At 35.6% G+C, this 23,098-nt stretch overlaps 1 protein-coding gene across 3 annotated transcripts; it reads right to left on the bottom strand.

The window, feature by feature from the left end:
- Window positions 1–4,270: 4,270 nt before the first annotated feature.
- Window positions 4,271–7,686, bottom strand: LOC121726952. Of its 3 annotated transcripts, none has more exons than XM_042114624.1 (2): window positions 7,546–7,686; window positions 4,271–4,883 (listed from the first exon to the last, which is right to left on the bottom strand). In XM_042114624.1, the coding sequence occupies exon 2, from the start codon at window positions 4,875–4,877 to the stop codon at window positions 4,383–4,385; it is 495 nt and encodes a 164-aa protein (XP_041970558.1). In that variant the 5' UTR covers window positions 4,878–4,883; window positions 7,546–7,686; the 3' UTR covers window positions 4,271–4,382. The 3 variants fall into 3 exon arrangements, with proteins under 3 accessions (XP_041970558.1, XP_041970551.1, XP_041970542.1); XM_042114617.1 differs by having other exon boundaries at window positions 4,271–4,882; window positions 7,535–7,630; XM_042114608.1 differs by having other exon boundaries at window positions 7,542–7,620.
- Window positions 7,687–23,098: the final 15,412 nt, after the last annotated feature.

Genomic DNA, 23,098 nt, shown 5'->3' on the forward strand with positions numbered 1-23,098 from the left:
TTAAATAGGCTCTCGATTATGAAAAGTTTCATTATTTTCATTCAGCTCATTTCAAAATATTATGTTTTATCAAAACTTACCTTAAATATTGGATACAATATTCGAAAGTGTGTCTGTTTGTCTGCAACCTCTGTTTGTTTTTATCATCGAGCGAATCTGGTAAATAATGAATTTATTTAAGTTTCAGCATAGAGCAACGATATCAAAATACTTAGATACGACGTATGCCGTCAAAACTGTAGCAATGTTTTTGCATGCAAAATGTGTATCGAGAAAATATTGTCGTCCTTTTTTTGTCTTACAGTAATATCATAATATACTACTTTCTCTTTCGCTCATTTTACGCTTCGCTTTGATTTTTCTCTTAAAATGGAAGACAATAATTTAAATATTAATAACATCTTAGTAATTACGTGTGAAATATTACATCTTTGGCTTTATTTGTATTCCTCGTTTTGTTACTGCACTGTCGGAAGGCACATGACGGCATTCTGGAGCGAAATGTAGCGAAAAACAACGAGGTAATTAATGAATTAAACACGTCCGGGTGTTACCGCGTCCTAAGGCACACTGCTCTCAGATGAGTGAGCTCACTCATTTCGAGAGTGACACATTTTCGCGCTGACGATTGTATGGAATGTCTTTTCTAACGTTCAAATTCTATGGCATAGAGTAATAGTATGTCTGGTCTCTGATTGCAGTAATAGGTACATACATTACCTTGTATGTTCTTGTACAAAATACCGTTTGTAACCATTAAGCTTTCTGCTTTACTTACCTATTGCTTTGTCATCTTCTTTACTACTTGTAAACGAAAGCATAACATGTTTTATGGTTTTTCTCATATTATTTGGAATTGGTTCCTTAGTAGGAAGTTCCTCGTCGAGGTATCGTTTTATTTCTCCGACTCCACCACTTGTACTGTATAGTTAACTTAGAGAGGACTCGATGTATAGGACTTTAAAATTATAATAAGTAATTATGTCATCAGTATGTAACGGATTTATATTGATAATATTTTTTTATTTTCTAGTTCTTATATAAAACTAGCTGTTCCGGCAAATATTGTTTTGCCATATAAAGTATTTCAATTTACTCTCAATGAGCCCTTTTATTTGACACCCGTTATTGCAGAAGTACTTTAGAAATAACTATTCCCATGTCATTGATGAGCCGCCATATTAACATTACATTCGTTTTCGAGTTACTCTCAAAAATCCCTTTAATTTAATATCCATATTGTAGGACTGCATAGAAAATAACTAGTTCGCCATCTTGGATGGTCGGCCATATTGGATGTAGAGTGATGTCACATACAATATCGTGCATTGTCATCGAAACTAAATGTGCATGAAAAATTTCAGCTCAATCGGTTAATTATATCTACTTCAAAATTGAGTTTTAAAATTTCACCCGAACATACATACTTACATACATACAGAGCAAGTTAAATAAAAGCTTTTAATAATAATAAAAAGTAGATGTTGTCCGATTCTCAACCCTAACCTATAATATTATGCTCGCTAAGATTCACGAAAATCGGTCGATCCGTTTCAGAGGAGTTTAATTACGCACACCGTGACACGAGAATTTTATATAATATAGATTAGGGTGATATAGAGTGAAACGAACGTTTTTCAACCCATTTTATTAATTTAATAAGTAATATGTTAAGTACTTACTTAAATATAAATTAATATAAATCTCGAAATTAAAATTAAAAACATAGATTTGGCATACCGTAACAATTTTGGGTATATTTATCGAACTACAAATGAAACTATTAAATTAAACCAAAAAAATTAAAACTAATTCAAGAGATCAAACTTATATCAGGTAACGACACTTTGTAGGTACGTAGGTTAAAGTACAGCCAGAGACAAAAGCTTCATGTTTTTTTAAAAATACTTGCGTTCATTAACAACATTTTTGTTAAGTCTTTATTATTATAGGTACCTACACACATTTGATAAAATGTGTTATGGGTATAATAGTAGGGGAGGGGAAGGTGTTAATTTTGTGTTCACTCGAACGTCATGGAGACCTAGTAGGTTTTTTACATTAGGTAAAACTGATAAAAAAATAATAAGAGTGTTTTTTATTTTAGCGGTGGGTTCAGAAACTGCAGTCATTTTAAAGTTTTGAAAAAGAAAATATATCCAAAAAATTGCTTATTTAGGTTAATTATAAATATATTTTAGACAATAAGGACTAAGTCGTTTAGTTTAGTGCAAAATAAAATATCTGCGAAGCTTAGTTAGGAAAATATGAAGCTTTATTTTTTTATATTTTAAAATGTCCCCACAGGCTTACCTAACCTTTGAATCGTCAGTGCTTAATATGGAAGCTATATAGGTATACTAAGCATCTCCTATCTTAATCTGACAGATCCGATGACATTTCAATATTAAAAAAAAATTAACCCACCATGTGAGAAATCTGATTGCTATACCATGATAACTAGACACATGTCGGAAGCCTATACAAGCTTAATCTGACACGCTCGAGCTTATCCCGAAATCCCCTATTCCCCTCCCCAACTTTAACCTATACTAATAAAATTATTAACATAAATTCTGATATAATATATAAACGTGCAAATCATTAAGCTATTTTACAAATTGAATAGCAATCTTTTCATTTTTGGTACAAACATCTTAAAATGTAGGTATAATAATATAAATATTTTAACAATGTATAAATAAATTTTCCAAACATTGAGGATTCTTTCATTGCTTTAATTTTATAAATTTCACTTTTAAATACAATATATAAAACTATTAAAATTTACTAACTGTCTCCTCTACCGTGTCCTTTTTGGTGCCGGCTGGTACAGACTACAGAATATTATATTATTCTCGATATTCGATTACAAATAAGTAATAACATATTATCTGTAGCTCCATCAAGAACCTGCATAAATATAATAGATATTGATTTATAAAAAATTAACTATAGGACGTCCATCTACTATCACCTTGCACCATTATCACAAGTCTTACCTACATATTGACTATGAAATTGCATGTGGATCGGTACTACTTTATGTCCTGAAATAAGTATTTTTCATGATGCGACCCACCCGGTATGAAACATATTTCGGGAACCTCCACTCTTTGCCCTTATAACCATCATGCATGAATGTTTACCCTATAAATAAATCACAGTATTTCATCCAAATTGAGACATTTAATATGAAGTTTTGTGATTAGCCTTGTGGTTTGGACATTTTTAAGCGGACATGATCATTATAAATTGATCATGTCTGCTTAACTTACAAGACATATTGACGATACACATGCGATTTCTTTGTAATCATACGTCATCGAATACTTGCCTAGCGAACCGCGACGACATAACAATTTACTAATGGTTGGTTATTGCTCTAATCTTGTTCTCTTGTACTATCGATGTATAAATGGTTGTGAGTTGTGACGCTGCGTATAAAACAGCTGTACATAAACTCTTGAAAGGCCCAATAACTCAAAATCCAATTTCAAATATTCTTTGAATAATAAATATCATTAAACATTGTCTAACTGTCCTTTGAATTATTATGATATTTTATGTTTCTATTTTTGAGTAGGTAATTTTGGAGTTTCGCGATATCTAATATTGATCTATTTGAATAGATAACTTATATTTGTCTAGATCTAACCCTCTCGAATTCTAAATTTGAACAGTGAACGTGCCATCGTCGGTATAAAAATACTGCCCTAAATCATACAAGTGAAAAAAGAAATCATGAACTCTTTTTCGTCGCTCAACGTTATTATTATACACCCTTAAAAATGTAGGGTATTCAACTATTCATATAATGACATGATGTCGTATAACGTATTAGAATAAGGTTTTAGAGTCCTGGTAAATCTCAACTTCCAAATAAATTCCCATAGAAGTTCAGAAAGTAAATCAATGTAATTAGACAAATCACTTTAAGTCACTGCTGGCACGCTCAATTTTGTAGATTTAAACAACGTGTTCCCCTAATCACACCATTCCGTTATCACAGCCCGAAACACCACTACCATTAAATAACAAAATTAAACTATAAACAATACATAAGGAATATCTTTAGCTAACAATAAGTAAGTACTATATTTATTAAGTAGAACAATGGAATCCTCGTAAATTATTATGAAATATAATCAACTACTACTCCAAAGCTATGCTTTGTTTTAAACGTTTCGATCTATCTATATAAAAGTATTAAATAGTCTTTGAATTGCGCCTACCACAGCTCCACTCGGTTTGAGCTCCCTTTGTTTCGATATAAATAGTATAAAGTACATTTAATGTCCATCTTAAACGTTACACCTCAGGCTAGACGGGCTAATTCTTCAGCGAGACTCGTCGAGTCGGGACGAAGAGACGAATTACAATCATGACTGGCACATGAAGTGGTAGAATTGGTCAAAGTTCACGGGCTCCAGGTCACTCTCTCGGTCGGACCTGTGGAGGAGCTCGGGATTCCTCTTGAGGAAGTTCCTCACCCAGTCCTCGCCGGCCATGCGGGCGTTGACGTCGAAGGGGTGGTTCAGGTTGTTGTCCTCGGCGTACTGGAAGGCGAGCTCGCGGATGTCCCTCCTCGACACGCCCATGAAGTACTGCTCCATGCTCTTGATGTAGCCCACGAGGTCCTTCTCCTGGCTCTCGGTGAACACCCGCCGGTACTGGCCCATCAGGGGCTTGGGGTCATCGGGCTGTTGGTAGCGGATCTTGCTGGCGCGGCGCTGCAGCGTGGAGCGCGGGATGTGGAAGGTGCGCGCGGCGAGCTTGTAGCCCATCTTGCCGGACACCACGGCGGCCACGGCCTTCGCCATCTCTTCCTCGTTCCAAGATTGACGTCCGCTCATTCTTTCGTATTTACGTACCATGGCTATCTGCAAAAAAAAAAAAAACACCTCTAGTTATAAAGCGGCGATTTTGTGCTATATTCAAAAATAATATTCCAGGATTTCAGGATTACTAATTATGGCAATACTAAAAATAATAATTAAATGGTAAAACTGATTAAAGACCAATTAGATTTTAATGTGCGGTATATTTGCAAATGGTAGCGCAAAATTTGCGTAATGTGTATTTTATATCGGGGTCAAGAATATTCTTATAATCAAAAAGTATGCAATATCAAAGAGTATCCGGTGGATACCTAATACAAGTTGAGTGACGAATCCTAAAAACTGTATGAGGTTTAAAACTGTAGTCTGTAGCTAACGGATGAGGAAAAAGAATGGTAAGGTGAAGAATTGTATATTATACACCGTGTATAACCTATCGTGTGACGTGTCATGTTTGAAAATTGTATTTTCCTATAGCTTTTATAACACTCACAAATGCCTGCAAATTGCTAGTGTCGTGCTTGTGATATCAGAATTCTGTTTCTCGGTTACCTTTCCTAGGAAGTTCCGGAATCATATTTTTATGAAATGTAATAAAATGTAAACAAGATTCAAACAAATTAATTTATATAATTAATGTGCAGCGAAGGGTAACCACGGGTACCGGTTTGCTCCAATGTCGACCGTATCCAGTGGGTCGTAAGACGTAATTTAACCTAAAATTATATTAACATTAATGCTTAAATAGCTCTTTCAATGTCAGTGCATAGTTAAGACATACAAAGCAAGCGATTTTAACTAAATCGTACATGTATCAAAAACACATGTAAAATCTTTCTGATGATGTTGCTTTAACGGCCATTATAATTCTACACTAAGGTATCATCTAAAGTTGCCCAGGCCCCAGTGTCACTATGATAAGTAGGCTAAAGGCTAATAGGCTACTGAGTGCGCCAAAGAATTGCCATAACAATGCCCGGACCGCACCTGCGTAGTGCTTCGTGCTTAAAACGATACCATTGGACGATCTGCGTGTATAGTCCAATGGTATCGTCTCATAGCACGAAGCTTCGTACGATAGACTCATGTGCGGTTGCGGCATTAGTGTATAACATTATTATTTATTATCTTCCCTTAAGTTCAGTTGTTGAAAACTAAAAAGACACCTATGCCGTCGCGTTTTGTATATTAAATTAATAGTAATAATAATTTTAACTGATGTTAATAAACTGTCAGTGTGACGTGAATGCTATGTGAAGTCGTGTGTAGTGAACCGCGAGCTGGCGGGGGCAGCTGCTGACAACTGACATCAATCTGGTTCAACCACATAAAAAGGTTGAGGCTATACCTGTTATCTTGAGACAATTTCGACAAACTTTAAGTAAATTTTCTATTACCTCTCGGCATCGTTTTTCTGGCGGCACACGGACGATGCACGATGTATGAAAGCTACATAATAATTATGAACTTGGTGTTATATATTTATATTCTGCAATCTTCTGAATATAAAATGAAACAAATACTTTTATTACTTATCCTAATCGAGATTTTAATGAGCTACAGTTAAGCTGGTAGGTACCACAGTACGACGTAGTTACCACAGTACGACGTAGTTACTAGTTACCAGCATTTTTGTGTTAATTTAATTCATTGTCAGTATAGGTTTTATTTTGAACGTTTTCAAAGGTATAATATTTAAAAAACAGAGGAATGAATGAGCTTCTCTTTGTGACTACATTACAAGGTGAGTCGGTAGTCGTACGTCGGTACAGGCTGACGCAGTCGCGGTCAGCTGATAATGCCTTACACAAATATGAGCGCTAGCCCGTTGACGTAGGGGCGGTTGTGGCGTGCCGCGTAAACAAGTATGAGTAACGTGTCGAAGGTACGCCGCGGCGCTCGCAACAGCTGATAGCGAGCCCAGCACGCGATAGTGTGGCGTGTTTTTCCAGCGCGATAACTTGGAAAATGTTTGAGGCCCCTTTACAGTCTACACATCTTCTCAATTTATTCAGTTTTTATGACAGTTTTATACGTACAAATTACAACTACCTACCTACTATATCTATTGTCGCCGAGTTACTCATTTGCATTCATTTTTCCCGATACATTAATGAACAAATAATCAGTTTAATATCTTCGCCGTGTTATCTGAAGTGTTATTAAACCACGACCGATCAGCTGTTCGCTTGCAAGCCAAAATTATCAAACAGTCTACAGATTAAACGAGTAAGTAAATAAAAAGTTATATCATAAAGTTTCGTACATCGATGCGTATGAATCATTTCTTCACTAACTACGCGACGTAAATACGCAATGGACTACGCAGGAGGCGACAAATCGATCGAGGAGATAGATATCGAGACGTCACACTAGCGGGTCGAGTGTCGAGTACGGCGCGGCGCGAGCCGAGGTTACCGTGACGCGTGACTTGCAAGGTCTCCGCTGCATTGCATGATGCGCCAAGGTTGCCCCGCTCCTCGATACCTACTCGACGAGCCCGGCCCGACACGTATGCGGCATAGTCGCACCGGGCAATCGAAGACAGGAGGCATCAAGAAAGCGAGTGACGGGATACGGAGCCGGCCGAGCTAGGTCGGCGGGCCAGAAGTGAAACCCGCGGGTGCCAGCGCGATGCATCGAGTCGAAAGTGGCTCTTGAGCGCGTGCGAAACGTGAAAACGAAAGGGGCGGTCGGTACTCACCGGAGGTCCGAGGGTGTCGGAGGGTGAGTGGTGGTGCGCGGCGGAGGCGGCGGTGGCGGCGGCGCGGCGGGAGGGTAACGCGCAGCGTGCGGCCGGACTGACGGCGCGCGCGACACTGGCGCGGGGCCCGTCTTGCCCCGCCGCGGCCCTGGCGCGTGACGTCACCTGGCCCAGGGCCCGGCCGCACGACTATTTTTGTCCACGGCTAATTATCGCCTTTGTCCAATTATATGGTATGCACTGAAAAGGAAGTTGCGTTTCATACTTATTCACCTTATGTTCTATATTGACTAAATATGGAATTTATGCAGCGAGCGCGACACGTAGTACTGTGTCGAACCTCCTCCTCACACGGCACACCACATATTTATGGAGGTAAATGCCAAATTCAAACTAGCCTGTCTCCTAGACGCTACCTAGAGACTTTTCGCGACAAGTTTACAATGAGTCACCTGGGCAAATGACGCGCTCACATCTATCTAAGAAAGCATGACATTTGCATTAATGACTCCCTGCAAAGTTACGCGAAATAGCAGACATAGGCTTTATCATAATATATCTAGCACTCGTATAAAAATGTGCCTTTTATGTAAGTACAAGACTCAAAACAAGAATTAAAAACTAAAGCAACAAAACTGTACTATAGCTAATCTTAACATCTGAGGTTTCAAACGTCTAATTACAGATTAGAACTTGTTATGTTCAAATTTTATGTTTCGTTAAACCCACGCTAATTTGCCCTTCACAGTTGGGTAAGAAGTCAGGCGCAGTCATCTTGGTGACCTGTATACTATACTACGTATGAGTAAGTATACGGCTTGTTATGTATTTACGTATGTGAATAAACACATTCTCTGTTATTGTATATCCTGTAAGGTTACGAAAAGCATTCTATAATATTATGAAAAACCTTCAATCTGTAAACATTATTAGGGTTTCTAACTCGGTCCAAAATTTATCCCTGACATTTTCAGGATTTTTCTAGAATTGTTTACTTACTAAAATCATTTGTAGTCAACAGAGCTAAATAATATTACCTACCAATCATTATTCTCTTATACTTTGGCAAAGGCAGCTGAAATTAAACGAGCCACCTACCTTAGACGCGTACCATCGATAAAATGAGGAATGAATTTAAAATTTTTTCAACACGATCTGTGTCATTTTCTTACTATGAAGTTTCAAAACCTCCGAGTACCTGCTGGATAGATGCAAAATTTTAGTCTTTATCTTCTGATAAGGGGTGTAGATAAAATATATAAAGTCTTATGTCTAGTATCGGCTCAACACGAGGGTCAAGTTTATCGACCTTTGTGACGTCATTGTTCGATCTAGAGGTCGACTCTATATTTCTGCATTTCTATTGCAATTGGAGAACCCGTGAATCCAAAGGTGTCATACAATGGCTGCTATAGTAGCCTTTATTCACCGGGTAATGGAACGACAAAGCTTCCTAGTAATTATTATAATATACAGCTGCTTCTAATGCCTACTTCATGAGTCAATCGTAGGGCTCTATATGGTATTGAATGATTGGTCCTAGCCACTAGAGCACTAGCACAGCTAGAATCACAAGGTCGATCGCAGAAGAAGCAGTGAGATAGTTCTTCGTTAGGTAAGTAAATAAGTACATATACCATAGAAGGTTGTTATCTTACAATGAAGCTATACTTGCAGTTTGGCTATATAGCAAATTATCATTCTATTATTCTTCTTTTATATATTTCGGAGACAGCAGGCCGCAGCGGGCTACTACAGCTGTAGTCAGTCAGTGGTCCCAAGAAAACAAAATACTTTATTTAATAGTCTTCACCAGCGTTGCCTGACGTACCGATTTTGACGGGACCTTCCAATTTTTAAGTCAAAATTAAATATCCCTAGCGGGACAGGCTCAGACCCGCTTTTCGGGGTAACCCGAAAGTACGTGCAGCGTGCTGAGAAAGAAAGGTGGTGAAAAAATGAAGATAAGAGTGTGGGAGATAGCTGGGTGGGGATTTTCTATGGCTACTTTTGCTATCATGTAAACGTAATTTTAAGTCAAATAAAGTGATAAAAATTTGAAAACTTTTGATTTTATACGTTTTTCTACAATGTCCCGCTTTTGCCGAAAGAATCCCGCTACTTTCACTCGAAAAGTTCCAAAGTCCCGACTTGGTATAAAAAAAATCTGGCAAAGCTGGTCTTTACCCTAGTAAATACAGTATACCACGGGAACACTATAGCTTTTCACGATGTCACACAAAGTATAAATCATTTACATACAGCTTTACGTCATTAACTCGGAGTTTTGCATCAAATATATATAATTGAGTGAAAATAGACGGTTGAATATCCATTCATCCATCCATTCTCTCTAAATTGTATACAGTTATCATACCTGCAGGATACATTTATATGATAAATACCATTCCATTGGAATATTTAGGGCCTGTTTCACCACTTTCTGATAAAGTGCCGAATAGGCTATTCACAACTTTTTTGACAGATTCTCCATACTTGAACTGTCAAGTTAATTGGTGGATAGCCTTTTCGTCACTTATCAGGAAGTGGTGAAACAGGCCCTTAAAGTTTTCTCAATAAATTAATTTTAAAGGGGCTTTATTGTTGCGATACCCGAGTCCAAATATGGCTCGCAGGTGAAAGACCCACAGTTTTGTGGATAGTCCATATTTGTCATTTATTACTAAGTGAGGTTATTTGTAACAACTCAAAATATAATATCTTTGCAGCCCTGCTTAACATATGTCGTTTAAGTGAGCTGTGGCCAGTTATAGGCAAGTATTCCCACAACATACGTGTACTTTACTCGCGAGGTCGTTGGGGCCTACGAGAATAATTATTATAAATCTTATTGTTTAAAATATACCTATGCTTCTAAATAATATCCTCGTTTTAATTACAATAATATGTAAATTATATTCGTATAATATTTTTTCAGACATCGCATAATTATTATCATTCGTATGTTCTTATAAATATTGTAGAGACGGCGTATTATATTTTATTGCGACGGTGTAAAATATTTAGTACACTTATGCAGCAGTTTTTTTTATGCTGAAACACTTTTTAGTATTGTGATTTACATTTAAAATAATGTTTTGGAATAATTTGTAAATTGGGACTTTTTATATGTTATCTATCTAAGAATGTAGCAAAACATGGCTAAAATATTGGTATGTTTTAAATCTTATCTACTAGCGTAGCACCGCAAGAAGAAATTGAAGTATTAAAAATTACAAGAAAAGGGTAGCAATCGTGGAGCTTATGACTGGGAACCACATTATCAGTACTTTTTATTATTTCGTAATAATTAAAGATTAGATTCTTAATTAAAGATAGAAAGTTAAAAAAAACAGCTATCTACTAATTGAAGGTTTTTCTTTAATATTGTACTTCTTATTTAATCTCACCTGTGTAAGAAATTGAAACACAATGCTTTTTATTTTGTTTTTATACAATAACAAATTGAAAATGGTGGCGGAAACAGCAAGGTTATTTTGAAGATAAGAGGATAAAAAATAAGATATATTTCGCGAATATGTTACTTGAGAATATTGCATCAAACGTTTAGCATTAGATAGTGTATATCACAAAATACAAAATAAGATTGTGCATATTAACATTCACTAGCTATTTCACCGAGCTTTGCTCGGTATTCGATAAAACACGAATAAAATGACATTTTCTAAAAATGATTCCTAGCTAGATCGATTTATCGCCCCCGAAACCCCCTACATACTAAATTTCATGAAAATCGTTGGAGCCGATTCCGAGATTCCAATTATATATAATATATATACAAGAATTGCTCGTTTAAAGATATAAGATTCGCTAAGATCCTTTCAAGGCAATGATAGAAAATGATAACTTCCAAAGTTATTTGTGTTATGTTTAAGAAACTCTTAAATACTACTCTGCTGAGTCCCTAGCAACCACATTCAGAGACGTTTCGTGATAACTCAACTTTAAAATAAATTTAGAGTTTAGTTTAACAGAAATGCATATACTTTATGTCAAAAAAGTATCAAATTAAAGTAATAGGTAAGTAATATCTCTAACGGCTCTCTATTGTGAGCAGCTAGTATTATACTTACGAGTACTTTCAGCACGTAGGGTGTCATCGATGTATTTGAAAGGGCCTCGTTGCTTGGACACCAAGAGGAAGTGGATACAGTCTCCGATGTCCATGTGAGGGCAGATCCCGCAGCACGGTGGGCGGTGGGCACGGCGAGAGATCAGGCGCGGGACTGACTTCTCTCGTGCCCATCCGACGTGATATCTTCCCAGTGTTGAGAACATTTTTTGTCGTTACAGCTGCGGACGTCGAACCCGTGACCCCAAAGTAGTATTAATTATTAAAATAATTGTTGCTGATTATTATCTTTCAGGAGTTACTTTAGCGTACAAACGTAGAAAAGGTTACTCTCACTTGCACTCTATTGTGATTTAGTACATCTACTGATGAGAAGAGAATTAGAGTGACTTCGCATTAGGTATATCTCGATGTCACAATAGGAAAGATTGATAAATTATCAGATTTGATCGTATCTATCAATAGAATAATATCAAATTAGTTCTCTTTAGGGGCACATAATTATACGAAAAATATAAAATATGGCATTTTTTATCGAATAATTGGTTCTTTTTTTCTCTCTCTCAAGGTTGCAAAATGGCAGCCATTGTATTTTTTTTCAGGCTCTTCATTCTTTGAATACTAATTATTTGACCAACTTATTATTGATAGCTAAGAAAAAAAAACAAAGAGAAAACTGGTGTCGGATGTACTCTATACTAATACACATTAAACACATTGTATATTAGTATAGAGTATTATAGACCTATAGAATAGAGTGTCGTGATATTGCGACACATACTATTCATTTTGGTCTTGTATATAAAAATGATGTCGTTGTACAAAAACAAATATACAAAGTGAAATGTTAAATAACTTTGATATAATTTATAGTACGGTTGACACTAGACATATCAAATATAGAATCATACTGAGCTACATTTAGCTTATTGCGATAGAACCTGTTTTAAAAAATACTAGTCTGGAAAGAATGAGGAGGCGCGCAGGGGGCCTTTATTAGTGATTCACAATCGATTACCATTAGCAGTCATACTTCTCGAATCCAAGTGTAGTTACGTCATCCAGAGTGTTTTTAGTAGTTGACGATTCTCTGTATCTCCTGTAGAACCTTTAAAAGTATAGTTTCGCTAAAGTTTTAAGTCGTAAGCATTCGTTATATACTTATAATCTACCTTATAATTAATAATGCCACTATAAACTGTCAATAATAAACCTATATTTAGCTCTATAAAAAGGTAGGTCAAACATTAATAATAAATAATAATAATAATAATAATAAATTTTTTTTTTTAATTTTTCACATTACATATTTAAACATTACATATCGACAAAGGATAGGATACGATGAACACTTTATACAAACTAATTAGTGTACGCACAGAATTAAATTATTTCGTAAGGTTATAATTTAAAACAAATTACAAAATGTTCTTTGTTCAAGGTAATTTACGTAGCTTCGTCATTCATTGTCTCTAATGTGGCGACTTTTGCCAAATGTATAATTAAAATTCTTATATTTAAAGATGCTTTGTTACAGTTGTAAATGAGAGCCTAAAGCTACATCTTTATACTAATAACTAGAAAGAAATCGCACAGAGATGGCGGGATAATTATAATCAATTTCGATTCTGATCCTTTTAATGCAAAATAATACAAAAAAATATTAATAAAAGCATCTTAATGTGGTTATGGATGGTATAATGATGGTGGTGATCATGATGATTAATATAATTGACATAGTGGCATGTGCTTCCAGTATTTTAAACAACACTGAACCCCCTACATAATATATTAAGTATTATCTTCTTATAAAGAATCAAGAGTTCCGTTCAGCAAAGGAACCTTCGGAAGCCCTATACCCTGGGGTACGCCTTGGTGCAAATCTTACTTTATGGTGGCATGTTACGTTAATTTTACTTGAAAAAAGTGAAAATTCCTGTAATGTTTTTGTTGTAAAGGAGTTTCGTCGATACCTCCCGATCCCGAGAAAATCATTATCAAGTCACCGTTTTTGTAAACATGGTTCAAATTCGGGTTAATAATCTATACAACAAAAAATAATATTGAAAATCTGACCCCAAACAGCAAAGTAAACATTAACTCCTCCTTTTTGAAAGTCGTTTAAAAAAAGTATCTAATATGTTGACCAGGGATGTAAGGTATCACTTTGCCAAATTTCATTGAAATCGGTCCAGCGGATTCAGAGATTAGCCTGTACAAACAGACAAACAGACAGAGAAAAACAGTTAAAATTTGTTCTAACTCTTCTAACATGTCCCTGACTCTTTCAAGTTTATTTTCAATGTACAAAAATGTTACCTCTACGATTTTATAGATATAATATATTACTAATAATTAAGTCTGACACTTTTTGTGTTAATACTTAAGGCCATCCCCTGAGCAAACGACCTAGACCATACATTTGCCGCGTTGCCGAGATCGCACCAAAATCCCATTTTTTTATTTCTAGTTCAAAATTGACCTAAAAAAATTCAAACGGCAATTATTAGGTATTATGTAGTTAATGAAATTGTCGATCTATTGGCGTGTGTTTCAAATAAACATAATTTGTAAATACTAGGGAGACGCTGAATGTATGTTTGAATTTAAATAAATTGGTATTATTTTAGAAGCTGATATCATGAGTATAATAAACAAAAATAGGAAATTAATAACAGAGAAAGGAATGTTCTGAAGATTAGTGCTGTATTTTTATTATAATTTTGTAGCTTTCAAATTATGAGTTAATAATACTCTAAGAACGGTAAATCACGGCATCTCCGTAGTGCCTTAACTCTTTTTCGCTTTAATAATCTTTAATCCTATCTCCTGCCTTCAGTAATTAGGTATTATAAATTTAAATTAGCTCAACAAGGCTCAACATTATTATCCTAGGTAAGGTAGATACGTTTCTGATGGTCCGATCAAAATTTAAATATTCAATTTTGATTACATTAGATTAGAATTTTATACAATGTGTTAAAATATTAACTTAGTTCAATGTCAATAAATAAAATTCGTGAAAATTAGATGCATCTTTGTGATTTTTTTCTAACGAGAAAATTTTAAGATACTTATCGTGTTTTTGCTCAGATCGAATTCTCGGAAATATAATGTAGTACTATCTAATTTTAGAAAATGAAACAATACGGGGCTTATTTTCTGGCACAAAAATGAATTATTAAATCGAAAATTTTAGGTTAGTCACCCCCTTAACCCAGAGTATCCCAGACTGATGCATGAGGTAGCTTACAATAAACAATAATATTAATCATCCGTATGTTTTTTAGTTTCGCAAGGACATCCTTTTATTTTTTCAAGAAACGTAACCTCTGGGATATAATAAATTACAATTTATTCGCATGTTATGAAGTGGGTATTTAGTCAATCACTTTCGATAATTTCAAAATTAGAAATCAAGGATGTATGGAATTTTACATAACGTGTCGCTAAATTACGTGGGATGACGCTTGCGATGCGTTACCTTATCAAATCCAATAGATTTTTTATTTCTAACTTCACTGTCAAAATTTGCGATTTAAAGTTGACTAAGTACCCAGGATATTCGGATGAATCACTCGACGGACTCATCGAATGATGTCGGGCTTATACCTCAAGGATCGTCCGATAAAAGTCATTTCCTTTCTATAAACTCATGTTTTGAGATAACGCGTTTCCGACGAGCTGTGTCAGCGTTTATAAATTCACTAGCTGACCCGGAAAATGTTGTTTTGCCATATAAATAATTTTTGGTATGAAAAATAGAGGTTGGCCGATTTTCAGACCTACTTAATATGCTCACAAAATTTCATGACAATCGGTCAAGCCGTTTCGGAGGAGTATGGCAACGAAAACTGTGACACGAGAATTTTATATATTAGATCTCAAATTTGGAAATTTTTAAAGTTTACCTAATTTATGTATGGACTATTTCCATGAGCCTTCAGCGTGAGAAGGAATTCAGTTACATGGATTTATGTAAACACAACTATAGTGTGTAAAGCTAAAATAAGTATTTATTGAGCAAATTATAAATGCTTGTAAGTTTTCACACTGTAGTGATATCAAAATAGGTTCCACAATACACAAAATATAAAGCTTGATGGTTATAATAGAACCCTGTATTTTTCGTCGTTTACAAGTGGTAGAGTTAACAAAAAAATGTTTTCCCGTAAAAAAAATCGAAAATAATTGTGATAGCTAATGTATTTAAGTGGAAAATAAAATCTGAAAAGTAATATGATTATGAATACAAAGACGAATAAAAATTCAACGGAGCAAGACGTGATAAGGCGGCCTTGGGGCGGACCCTACGTGACTCTACATACTCGCTGTAAAACTGAGAGCACTGCCCGGCAACCGCTGAAAATCATCAACACATTCATCATCATCAGCTTAGTTTAATGGTCAAATATTTTTTTTATTGAGATCTAAATTATTTTACTTGGATATTAGGTAGAGATGAGGTAAACTGATTAGCTAATTAATTATAAGTCTTACAATTTTTATACTAATAAGCCTATATAGTAGTTTAAAAATAATATAATTAGTTTAGTTTCCTTTGTTTCCAAAAGCTTGCATATTTAATAAGTATAAATGTTCTTGATGAAACAAATCTTGTGACATTAAAACCAAACGTCCAATTTTAATCATTCAAAGACCAAATATTATCTACATTAACTGTACTTAGTGATGAAATAATTTATTTTGATAAGGGTCAATAGCATGATTTAAATAAACGCATTTAAATATAGTCCAAAAAAAATTCTAGATTTTTTAATAAAAAAATGGTTATTGTGCCTCACTCAACATAGATAGGTATAGTGTGTCGCGGACTTTTTTGTAGATATTTAAAAGATCTATAATTACTTAGAACATTTTATGCCTCTATCTTTTATAGTTTAGGCAGCGTACGCAAAATAAGTAACTTTTCTGGTTGATTTTTTAAACCTTGCGTCCGAAAATCCCAAATATCTCACGGAACCTTATATTTTTCCAAAATAAAAATTAGCCTATGTTCAGCAGAAATAATGCAGGATTCCAATGGTAAAAGAATTTTTCAAATCGGTCCAGTAGTTTCGGAGCCTATTCGACTCAAACAAACAAACAAACAAACAAACAAACAAACAAAAAATCAAATCTTTCCTCTTTATAATAGTAGTGTAGACATGGCAATTGACCGAGATACTGCACAACAATACGAGCGCAATAGCTGCGCCTGTGTGCGTGATATTGAAATTGATGTGTGAGTGGTGACGTCACGGTGCTGCTGCGCCGATAAGCTCGGGGTGACGTATCTAATTCATTTGTTTCGGTTTTCTCACTGCTCCCCCATTTTAGCGAAATTGCTACGCTACATTTTGCTATTTATTAGGCGACGACTGCTTGTGATAGGAGTACTCTTCCCTGACATAGAAGGTTGTTCCCTCTAAATAAGGTTTTGAAGCAGTCTGGATAAATTAACAGAACATCAAAATAGTATTCTCTAATTATAATGTTTACTAAAGCTTTCGATAGTATAAAGAATTCGGCTATATAATAAATCTTTACATAACCACAAAATAGACCCATAATAATACATTGAATTCTTCAAGTAATTTGTAATATAGTACGGCTGATATTAAACTTCACACCGCCGGCCGGTCCTAAGTTCTATATTTTGAAAGGAGTTAAACAAGGCGACCCAAATTCCCCAAAATTATTTTGCTACGTCCTTGAGGAAGTTTTCCGAAAGCTGGACCACCTACGGATAGAGAGGGGCATTGATGTCAATAACAAAAAGCTAACTAATCTTCGCTTTGCCGACGACATTGTCCATTTTGCTCATACAGCCGCAGACCTACAAACCATGCTACAAGATCTAAGCACTGCAAACCTCGAGGTGGGACTTACAATGAACAAGTCCAAAACTCTAATAATGACCAACAGCACGAGACGTAGGGTCGAGGTAGACGAGCAAGAAATACACTATGTCGACGAGTACATCTACTTGGGCCAGTTAGTTTCTTTTCATAACAGACAAGGGAAGGAAGTCGATCGACGAATCGAAAACGCCTGGAAGGCTCTGGTCCATGAAGACGCCGATGAAGGGAGATTTATCAATCTCCCTGAAATTCAGACTCGTCGACATATTGTGTATTCTGCCCGTCCTAACCTACGGTGCGCAAACTTGGTCATTGGCCGATTCGCAAAAGTCCCAACTCGGGGTAGGCCAAAGAGCGTTGGAGCGTACGTTGGGAGTAAAACTTGGCGATAAAATAAGAAACGCCAAACAGGTATTATAGATGTAAGGAGTCAGGACGGCAAAATTAAAATGGGATTGGGCTGACCACGTTCCACATCCCGACCGCTGGGCAAAGTTAACATCCAACCGTAGCCGGCCAGGCTACGGTGGCCAATGGGCCACCGTAGCCTGGCCGGCTACGGTGGCCCATTGGCCATGTCATTACATGGCGCGATGAGCTGGAGGCAACAAAGCCGGACTGGCCAACGGTGGCACAGGAGCGAGAAAAATGGAAGACCCTGGGGGAGGCCTTTGCCCAGCAGTGGGATAGTATAGGCTAATTAAAAAATATATAATGTTAAAACACTACCTCTTGTTAGACTATAATGAATAATCATGGCTGCCATCACAATTTCAAAGCTGTCTACGGCAAGCACAATCAACGTCAAATATGATCAAGTTCGTAATCGGATGTATTGGCCAATAGGCCACAATAGGCCAATGTGGAGAAGTTTTATTAATAAGAATTCAGTGACAGAGCAAATAGTAAATAGTAGGAACACCGCCCACCCTTTCCTGAACAAATAGAAGTTCAGTTTTCTGTATCTTCCAAGTTCATTTAATTTAACAAAACGAATAACTCTCGACTACAGTAACCCCTTGGGCCTTGACTGCAGGTACCTATAACTATTTAATAATTTGGTATGTCGTTCACCAAAGAGTTGTAGTCACAAGAAAATTAATAAAATAAGGCATACATAAAAGCATTTCTGTTTGATTACAATATTATAATATTGCTATTACTTGGTGTCGCTAATGACCTTCGCTGTTTATAGCAACTTAAAATAAATAAAAACATACAAAAACCTTAATATTGTCTTAATATAATATTATCTGAGGCACGGCAGTGCCCCTGCTGAGACGAGTCAGGCGAAGCGCAAGGGCACTACATACCTTTTCTCGAAGTGTTTCATCGTTTTTTTGAACAATGAACCATTATAGAATTTGTTTCCGATGTACCAGATAGTTCTCAGGATATTATGATGTCAATAATAGACTAATTAAGGCCGGCCGCAAATTATCCGAAATTTCTGATCAGAAACATAATATTATGAACTGCCATCCGATCGAGTACTCTGGTGTTTCGTCCCAACCAAGGTTTTTGGACCCAGTGGGCCCAATCACCAGATATGAATTTTGAACATTTTTTTCATCTGGCGATTGGTCCCAAGTAATTATTATGACTTTTGGGCTTATGTCTGTAGGGCTAGCAAAAAAGTTGTAGATTTGAATTAAAAACAAAATAATTGCTTTGTATGAAAGCATTTATTATACACTGAATGAATATAATATGATATTTAAATAAAAATAATACAATGGACATGTATGTATTAAAATCTCTTACGACATAAATAATAACAAAAGTACTTATTTTCTAAATAATCTAATTAAGTATATTATTGTACAGTTATTTCAGTTTAAAATTTATTTATAATTATTATTTTTATATAAAGCTTATATATTTCTTTAATTGGCAAATTATAGGTATATATATATTTTTTGTAAGAGAACGACTAATTAATTAATTAATTTTATATAAGTAAGTTTAATTCAATTACGCGCCATTGATGTGGCAGAATGTTAAAACTATAAGTATTTAATAAAACCTTTATATCAACAACATTCTGGCAATAAAGACATTTGAATTTGAAAATGAAAAATATTTTGTATCACGTAGGTGCTATGGCAACTTTATGCCAATAGGCGCGAGCGGCTATAGCCCGGCTGAATTTTATTTATGATTTGAATACAAAAAAAAAAACTTCCCAAGTCTATCGTACAACTAAGATAGAATCATTTTACTATGGGAAAACAACCATTAAAATTTCACGCAGTAGCTATTAGAGCAGGTATTTTTTTAAAACTTGATTCGACGCAGTATGTTTAGGTATTAATAATAATATAAGTTTTAAAGTGTTAGATATTTTTTAGTGTTAGATATGTTTCGGATCAGAAATTTCGGACAATGTGCGGCTGGGCTTAATCGGCATAGTCTCTTCTAACAATTATTATATCTGACTTAAATAAATATTAAATAAGTTATTATTTTTGTAATTAATTATTATTATTTTGAATATTAAATATTTCCTGTTATTGCGGTGTTGCAATAATTAGTAAAATGAAAACTCGTATATCCAATACGTGACCTATAATATTATGTTAGATATTTTTTAAATGTACAAAACAATATTATGGTTATAACTGATTATTTTTGTGTGTGTTTATGTGCCTACTTCAAAATTTCTTGCCAGAAAATAATGACCATAAAAGTGGGACCAATCGCCAGACGATAAAATGTTAAATATTCATATCTGGTCATTGGGCCCACTGGGCCTAAAAACCTTGGGACGAAACACCAGAGTACTCATCCGATCGACGTCATCTGACACATAATGTCAGATGCCTGCCGGAACGCACTCTGCTCATATATTTTGTATCTGACGTCCGGTCCGGATGAGTTGTCAGATGCCGTCTATCGGATGGCAGAAATTTCTGACATTATGTGTCAGATGACTCAGATGACGTCGATCGGCTGGCAGTTCAAATGTTTCTGACGGATCGCGCTCTCTCTTACATTTTGTACTGAGCCGAGTGAGCTCGAACTCGCCGGAAGGAAATTTCGGATAGTGTGCGGTGTGGCGGTCCGGCCGACGTTCAAATGTTTCGTATCAGAAATTTCGGACAATGTGCGGCCGGGCTAAACATATAAAGTGTCAATTAAATAGCTCTTATAATTTAGATTCTATTGATATCTAAAATACACCGATTTCGTCATTGACACACCGACACACTGATGATCATCAAAATGTTTGGTAAATCAGAAACTTAACTTCAACAAATTCTACATATCAGTTGTATGGCTCGGCTGTTTCTTACTAACTTCAGATCAGAAACTAAAATTCGCATCACCTCTACGACGGTATTCGAAACAGCCGAGCCATACATATCAATTTAACTGACATGTATAATTTGTTGAAGTTTAGGTCGATAGAGTTAGGCCAGAAGCTTGGCTCTACATGAAATCTGATATCTTTTTCACAGGGCAAACCTTATGTGGTCGTCTCGGCAACATTTTACATGATTTCATGTAAAATGTTGCCGAGACGAAGTATTAATCTACCAAAAATATTTATTTTTGGTGGATTATTATTTATGTACATAGCCCTAGGCTCTGCCTTTATTATACGTAAATTATGTGTACGTAAATATTTTTTAATAAGGTAGCACTGTAACACAGGTACGCTACTTTATCTATTAAAACTATTAGGTATTCAATGAATTAACTGCGATGCCTACAGCTAAACCCATGTTAAAAGCTACAACAATATTTAAAAGCCATTGTTATTATTAAGTACATGATACAGAATATAATTTAAACCAAATTTAAACACGAAATACTTTGGTGGGTGTCAACTGTCAAGAGGTATAATAATTAAAGATATATTTTGACCTTCGGTATAAATTTCATACATGGGAGAGCAATGCTTCGGCACGAATGGGCCGGCTCGACCGGAGAAATACCACGTTCTCACAGAAAACCAGCGTGAAACAGCGCTTGCGCTGTTTCGCCGAGTGAGTGAGTTTACCGGAGGCCCAATCCCCTACCCTATTCCCTTCCCTACCTTCCCCTATTCCCTTTACTTCCCTACCCTCCCCTATTACCCCATTCCCTCTTAAAAGGCCGGCAACGCACTTGCAGCTCTACTGATGCTGCGAGTGTTCATGGGCGACGGAAGTTGCTTTCCATCAGCTGACCTGTTTGCTCGTTTGCCCCCTTATTTCATAAAAAAAAACCATTATCAAACTAAACATGTCATCGAACTTCTGTATAATATTTCATGATTGATGACCAAAATAGACAAAGGCTACTTATTTTCTAAACTAAGTATAATTATACATTTGACTTCCGACTTGTGCCCTAAAACAATGTTACAAACATATTTTTAGGCTTACTAACGGCCGCAATCAGATACACTTAATGATGATCAAACTTCTATTTAATAGGCTTTTTAATTACAGTTAAGTTTACATTTGTCTGACTGAGGCAGTTAAACAAAACCTAATATATTATACACTTACTAAAAGAAAATTGTCGTTATCAGCATTATAAGATTGTCGGATGATATGTCTGTCATAATTCAGATAATAGTAGATTCTACATTGTTATTTATATAGAGTATAGATCATTAAAATAATACTATACCTAGAATCTAGACACATTATAATGAGAAAATCAGATAACTTTTTTGTTACCCGCGGAAACTCGTGTAGAGGTCGTTCAACTCATTTTCAACAATTATTTTATATTTATTCAAATTACTCATTATAAATTACAATGAATTTTATCTCGGTAACATAATAACATAATCATCAAAAAGAATAAATAGAATTTTAGTTTTAGAGTTTTTGAAGCTGTCTTCCGCTGTGCTTGGGGAAACTAAAATAATTTCTACTCCTCCTACATTTCTTCAGATTTATTTCGTTGCGAATCTTACGATGCAAGCAAGTCCCGTGGTACTTCTAAGATCATATTTTGTTCTAAGGGTTTTCGTGGTTGGTTACTGCTGTCGTTTCTGACTTACAGGAGTATCAAGGAGAATTATGAGTGGTGTACCAATGCCTGATGCCCGTTATGGAAGATTTTCTTGATGTATCAGTGTTGATAAAGTCCGCTCTTGGCATTCACCGCGTGCCTTATGAAGACCTGGAAAACATAATAGCACCGCAGTGAACGCGAGGAGTAGGACTGTTCACGTTCTTCTAGTCTCTTCTGTTTTCGCTAAGTCTTCTAGTATCTGGATCCCAGGAACGGTAATTCACATTCAGAGCACAAAATCAATACACGCCGTTGAAAGTCGCAGCAGCAATTAAAGTTTTAACAATTTTTAAATAACAGTCTCAAATCTCGTGAAGAAAAATTTTATTCACAGAATTCCTTTCGTTTCTCATCTCATACTGATTTTATCTAAATTTGGCTTATAATATCTTAGTGTCACAAAATGTTGCCCTACAATCTCAACATTTAACTACAGTTAAAAATTACACAAGCAATAATTAATTTATCTTTGGTAAAGTTGCTTTTAATGAAGATAAGGCGCAGAATTGAAAGTGGTGACGCCTGCGAGAATATTACATATTAATTTAATCATTGCTGTCTTTAGTCTTGTGAGGTCGGA

Source organism: Aricia agestis, chromosome 1 (assembly GCF_905147365.1).
Source record: "Aricia agestis chromosome 1, ilAriAges1.1, whole genome shotgun sequence".
Classification (NCBI taxonomy): Eukaryota; Metazoa; Arthropoda; class Insecta; order Lepidoptera; family Lycaenidae; genus Aricia; species Aricia agestis.